Source organism: Protopterus annectens, chromosome 6.part1, assembly GCF_019279795.1.
Source record: "Protopterus annectens isolate FY-2018-M chromosome 6.part1, PAN1.0, whole genome shotgun sequence".
Classification (NCBI taxonomy): domain Eukaryota; kingdom Metazoa; phylum Chordata; order Ceratodontiformes; family Protopteridae; genus Protopterus; species Protopterus annectens.
In genome coordinates this window covers 175,101,104-175,107,825 of record NC_056738.1, presented here as the reverse complement: position 1 = coordinate 175,107,825, position 6,722 = coordinate 175,101,104, and the positions used below count along the sequence as shown (strand labels likewise).

At 40.8% G+C, this 6,722-nt stretch overlaps 1 protein-coding gene across 1 annotated transcript; it reads left to right on the top strand.

Moving 5' to 3' along the window:
* The first annotated feature begins 3,109 nt into the window (after positions 1-3,109).
* GPBAR1 (G protein-coupled bile acid receptor 1) lies at positions 3,110-6,317 on the top strand. Its single transcript, XM_044075607.1, has one exon. It carries the CDS (start codon positions 4,217-4,219, stop codon positions 5,138-5,140), a length of 924 nt encoding a protein of 307 aa, XP_043931542.1. The 5' UTR covers positions 3,110-4,216; the 3' UTR covers positions 5,141-6,317.
* Positions 6,318-6,722: the final 405 nt, after the last annotated feature.

Below are 6,722 nucleotides of genomic sequence, written 5' to 3'. Positions count from 1 at the left end.
ATGGAAGCCAGAGGAGGAAGAGTTTGAAAGAAAGTCCTTTGGAAGGGGCAGGGATGCAAGCATTTGCACTGTCTGAATCCTGCAACCCATTAAAACATGATCCTGAGAAGTAGTCAGAGAAGACTGTATGAAATTTACAGTGAACCCCAGGCTCTGAAGAAGGGAAATGGTAAAATGAAGATTTTGGAAAAGAGTCTCTGGAGAAGATGCCTGAATCAACTGTTCATCTAAGTAAGGAACAATTTGGATCCCTCAAAGCACGCAAAAAGCAATCACAGGAGTAAGGCTTTTGATGAACACCCATGGGGCACTAGAAAGGCTAAAGGGCAAAGCAGAGAACAGAAAATGGCAGGAAGCAACAGAGAAACACAAAAACTTCCTGAAAAGAGGAGGCATCAGAGTATGGAGATAAGTATCCTTGAAATCCAAAGATACCATATAGGCCTGAGGGAGCAAGAGAGGATACAGAATCTGAAGGGACAACATCCAAAAGGAGGGCACCTTTAGAAAAGTGTTTAGATGAGACAGGTTCAGAATAGGTCTCCAAGTGCCCTGTTTTCTGGGCACTAGAAACAGTCTAGAGTAGAACCCTTCCCCCTTTGGGACACAGGCACCTCTTGAATATTACCCTGAGTCAAGAGATTTTGAAGAGCCTCTGGGAAAAAAGGGAAGCTGCTCCCAAGGAGGCTGAGAAATGTCCATAAAAGAAGGATGGAATTTCCACAACATGAAGTACCCTTGATAAATAATTGACAGAACCTACGAATCCTGAGTGATCTGAAGCGAAACAGGAAGTGAAAGTGAAAGGCAAAGAGAAACAGGAATGTGACTGGGAAAAGACAGAGAATCATACAACACCTGGTTTGTCCAGAAAGGAAAGCTTCTGAGTCCCTGAAAACTGAGAAGTCTTAGCAGGAGGAGCCCCTTTGCCACTCTTCGTACCTTTAGCAGAAGGGCTGGATTGCCTACAAACAAAGGCAGGCTTAGCGAGGTAATTTCTATGAAATTTAGGTACAGGAGAAACAAACACATGTTTAAGCTCATGAAGGGACTTAAAAAAGGAGCAGCAGCTTCCCCAAACAAAAGTTTAGAATCCAGATGAGCATCCATCAATTTAACCTTGATATCATCAGGTAGAGGTTGAAGCCTAAGCCAAGAATACCTCCTCATCACTGAACCAAAAACAGCAGCCCTAGAAGAGGCATCTGCTGCATCATAATTACGTTTAATAGAATGATGAATGACTTGAAAGGAAGTCCCTAGTAAAGAAAGAACAGAAGTTTTGCCCTTGGAGTCTGGAAAATCAGAAATAAGTTGATAGGACTGAGAAAGAAAAGCCAACGCATACTTAGACATATGGGTCTGAAAATTAATAGCCCTACAAGCTAGGGTAGCAGAAGTGTAAACCTTCTTACCCAGCCTTTCCATAGTTCTGCTATCCTTGTCAGAAGGCAATAACTTGGGCGAAGGAAGCAATTGAGATGGCTATTCAGAGGCTACAGACACAACAGCGGGATCAGCAGCATTGGAAAAAGCATCCAGCAAAGCAGCCAAAACAGGAGCAATAGCTACAGGTTTAGGGGAGTCCAACTGCAGCAACTCATAGTACCTCTTATGGATATCAGAGACCTGAACACAATCCCACTTAAAAAATCCATCATCTTAGACAGTGTGTCCCCAGAGGAAATTTCCTCAAAAGGGACATCTGGACTAATAGATTATTCCTCCTCTGTCCCATAATTTGAAGGAGAAGGACTTTGTGTAGAATAAGTCAGGGATCCATTATCCAAATCTGACTCATCCTCAGAAGAATCCTGTTCTCTAGGCCTTTTAAGGGGAGTAGAGGACAAAGAAGGAACAGAAACTGAAACCCCTTGAGGAGGATTTAAGGACATTAAAGCAGCAAATAGCCTCTGAGTGATGGCCTGGCACTCACTTTGTGGATCCCATAGGAGCAGAAGAAACATGTTTTATTTGTTTGTTTCTTCTTTAAGGGAACATCTCTCCCCAGAAAGCTAAGAAGTCTCAGACTTAGGACAGCAGTCAAGACCTGTAGTAGGAACGTCTTCCACAACCAAAAACTGAGGAACTCCCCTAGGCCCCTCGGGAAAAATCATCCGTGGTTCTCCCCACAACGCTTCAAGATGGATGCCTCTTCGGACATGCTGCCAGCCAGACTCTCACTAGCCTCCGACACAGTAGTGGCAGAGAAATCCAACAACACAGCCAGTTGAGCCTCCGAGTTTGTACCAAGCTCAGGAGAAACACCTGGCAGAGGCTGGACAGTGGAAGATTCTGGCTGTGCCTTTTTCACCTTCTTCTTCCCTAATGGCTGACCCTTGGGGAGGAGATTCCTTCCGTTGTATCGTTAGCGAGAAGCTTAAGACACTGGTTCTCAAGATACAAGGAAAGGGAAGAAAGTCCACTGCGAAGGGTTTTCAGAATGAATGCCTGACAAATAGAACAAGAGGTATGGTCATGAGAAGCTGCTAGGCAAACAAGACACTTATTGTGGCGATCTTTATGGGGAATCTGTCTACCACACCTGCGTTTACCAGTCCTGGATGACATTACTCCCAAGGAGTACAAAAAAGTAAAACAAAATCCCCAACGGGGCACTTATCTTCAACTGCAGTAGAAGTCAGCAAACAGGCATAGGTAGTCACTGGAGAACAAAAATGATTCAGCTGGCAGAAAACAGATGCAAGTAAACAGACCAATGGAAAAAGATACGTTCATACTGGTGGCAAAGAAGTTCTGATTATGGTAGGCCTGAACATCACCTTTAATGCCCTATGCTATGCAAGGAGCATTTGGGTGACATTCGGGGTACCTCTTAAAAGCAACAAATAGTTTTTGGTAGACTGGCCGGATGTTTGGGCTTCCACAGCAGAATCCCATCTGTTAAGAATACTGCAGCAGTGAATGTAAGGATATCCTCTGTGCCTTGGTTAATACACTGGTGCTTAAAAACTAGTTAACATCTCATTACTAGTCACTAATGTCTTAATAGTTGAAAGATTTCTGTTTAAGCTTGCATTTCTAGCTGTGATTTCTGTAGAGGGAGACAGAGAGCAGTATATATGTCATTTTAGTGTAATCTTTGATAGCAGCAGGCTATAAAATGAAGTCTCCAACTTCAGCATGAATTTGTAGGGAAAAGAAGCTATAACTGCAAAATTTCCTGTCAGCATCACTGTTTCCTACTGCCTTGGAAATGTTACAGATGAAGAGCTGAGTCTCAAAAGCAACCTGGTTCCGCTGATGTAAGCCAGGCATCTACAGGTGTAAGCTATTCTGCAGATATGTTACGTGATATCAGAGAAAAAAATAACTTAAAAACTTCAGAGTCGTGAATGCAAAAGAAAGTGAAATCGTTAACGTGAAATGCAGACAATTATGTCTGTAATATGAATTTTGGTCAGCCTAATCAACTGGGATTGGAATGAAACTGCTACTGAGGTCCTATTCAGTCAGTTGCTCTTATACTGAAAACCTTCAGTGAAAAACTAAATGAGAAATCTGAATGTGAGAAAAAGATTCTCTGAAAATCATTTCTTAACAAAGGCAGAAACTTGAAAAGAAACCGCAAGGTACAAATCATCAGGATTGAGGAATGAACCTGCTAAGTAGGGAATCCACAAAACCTGTACTGAAAACGTTCTTGGAAGTTTGCACTAAGACCCAACCTTCCTGCTTGTACTGGTGTTATAACAAATGGATTCTAATCCCCCAATATTGGTTCAGATTTAAAAGTCTGTAAAAGAGGATTGCACTTTAATTGACAGTGAAGCACAGATGTTTTTTTTCCACCTTTCCTGTAAGTACTGTAACAACATATGTTGCATGTGTGTGAGTGTTTTAGAACCAGCATCCATTATCTGCAGGCTTAAGAATGCAGAGACCTTTTAATGGAGTGGTTACATTAGAAAATAATTGAATATCAAGGGATGTAATCTCTAATGCAATACTTTAATTTTTGTTGAATGTCAGACTGTGTTGAGTTCTACTGCATACTATTGAAGAGGCAAGAAAGTCAAATTCATCTTGTCTGCTAAATGCTCATGTGACAAACCATATGAAAATGCATCTTTGCTTTATTTATGTCAGCAACGGGAAGTTTGTTTCTGAGCTCTGACCTGAACTTTCATGTCTATTGTTCTCACCGCACAGATCTTTGGTTGTTCCTCACCCAGTTTCTGTGAACCAAATCAGAATGAGTAATGTTTCTCATAAGAATCAGTCTGACACAAACTTGTACTTAATAGCTTCTTGCTTTGTGTTACCTCTGTCTGCTGTTATTATTTTTATCAATACTATCATCATCATTGGCATCGCCTTTAACAAGAAGCTTCACACCACCACAAACTACTTTTTCCTGAGCCTGCTTTTTGCAGATTTCTTCACAGGTGTGGCTTTGCCATTCATTCCCCGGATGCTTATGACCCAGGGTTTCCAGTACGGAAAATGTCTTTTCATCTTCATCTGTCCAAATTTCTTCTTCCTCTCTTTCCTGGCCAACCTTGTGATGGTACATTATGAAAGATATCTCTACATTGTCCACCCTCTTCACTATGCCTGTTCCTGGGTGCAACGCTATGTCTATGGTGTACTACTGGTAGTGTGGGTACTGCCCCTGATTTATGCATGCTTGCCTGCCTTCGGCTGGAATGGATGGGCTAATGATAATAACAGCTGCAGTACCAAATTCCTTCCCTCAGCTTACATCTATCTGGAAAACTATGTGTTTCTCTTGCCTGGCATTTTTGCAACTGCGGTGATGACATATCGAGTGTTGTCTATCGCAAGGAAGCAGCTCCACGACATCCAGAAACTTCACCGAGCAGTGAATAGAGGTGGCATCTCAGAAGCAGAGCAAAAGATGACCTTGAGGCATGCTAAGTGCACAGCTGCTGTAACTGTTGTATTCTTGTTGTGCTGGGTACCTTATATTGCCTATATCCAAGTCATTCCGCTGACACTGCGCTTGTACGTAAATGAAAGTACGCATGTCATTCTGTCTTGTGTTGGGAGTGGAAGTGCAGCCATAATGCCTTTAATTGTGGGGCTGAGTAACAAGCAGTATACAGAACTGTGGAGGAACCTGTTTAGAAATCGCTGTAAGTGTTGGGTGAGATGAATTTCTTAATGCACTAGAAATGAACAAAATTACAGATCCCACAATGTCTTACATAGTGACTTATCCTTGTTGGAATAATAGAAGGGATTTGCTACTGTGGGCGCTTTAAAAACACTGGTATTATAATAAAGACTTCAGGAATACAAATCACATTGTTATGAAAGACTGTTCAGATGTGCTAACATGAAACAAAAATGATAGTTTACAAGTCCCCTAAGCCACACCAATACATGCATGCATCATTTTTCTTTCCCTGTAGTATGTGGTCCTTGGTATTTCAGTAGGCCTTTTTCATCAGCATTTTTAGATACTGCAAAATTCTGGTAACACACAGGCTGCATAGATGTTGCATGTACTAAATATGATGTCAGACAATTATAGAAAAGTCATGTTCTAATAGGTACAGCAAGTGTAGAATTTTTCTCAGAAATTACAAGGGTTTTGTGCTGGTAAAGGCATTGGTGACTTGATCACTTGTTACTTGCTTGCAAATGGCATGTTAACCCCATTTTTATTTACATTATCTCACTTTTCTTTGTTAGTCCACTAGCTTCTGCAGCAAGATCCATATGTTTGTCTTGCAGAGGCCATTTCAAGTTGTGTTACAGACATATTCGTTCTTAATAAACTACCATTCCCCTGCACCTATGACAAAAAACTTAATTATAACATCCCATTATATCTCAGCTCACATTATGCCTATGTACTTATGTTTCTCCTCAAAAAAATCTATTGATTATTAAAAAAAAAACTATATGTATTCTCATCTCCAGCCTTGTTCTAGATTGCATTCAAGTCAGTTTCACTTCTGTGTATCCCCTCTTGGGTGGAACTGCTTCCTAACAGCACATTGTGAATGGTTTTGTCTTCTGTAATATCTCTTGCATAGAAGTACTTATCTCTAGCACAATTTCTAAAGTCAGGCAACAGTCCTAGGACAAATACTCAGAGTGCAAAACCAGGCAGGTAATAAAGTGACAAAATCTTACTGCAGTTTCACACATGATGAACTATATTGCATGGCATGTAATATTAAAAAAATGTGATCCTGTTTGTTGTAGACTATAATGACAGTTAGGCTATTCGGAATGTATAAATTCAGACTGTTGTTGCACTTTTGAACACTAACAGGTACTAGCTAATTAATTTGTGTTTTATTAAAGTGCTGTTAAAGTTTTGCCATGTTCTGATGTTTTTTTTTTCTATTATTGATGTTTCCTATTTTTTCTATTATGGGTGTTTCCTTGTTTGTTAATAGTATATTACTGTGGCATAATGCAAGCTGTTACTGCTTTATTTCCTAATATAAATCAGAAATCTTGTTTGATCCCCCTAGCCTTGCCTGTATAACCCCTTCTCCAGTCACCCATTGATCCTTTCATTTCCATACGAGGGAGAGACAATTGACCCATGTGCCCCCCTCATTGGGTAAAGCCAAACACCATACAGTGTTGCCATACATCACAGCTTCAGGAATTTTTATTGTTTAATCCTCTGACTGCCTTCATGGCTTGTCACATGTCTATCAAAGCAATGGCTTGCACTGTCAATTAGATGTGTACATGCTTCTGTGCCTGCTGTC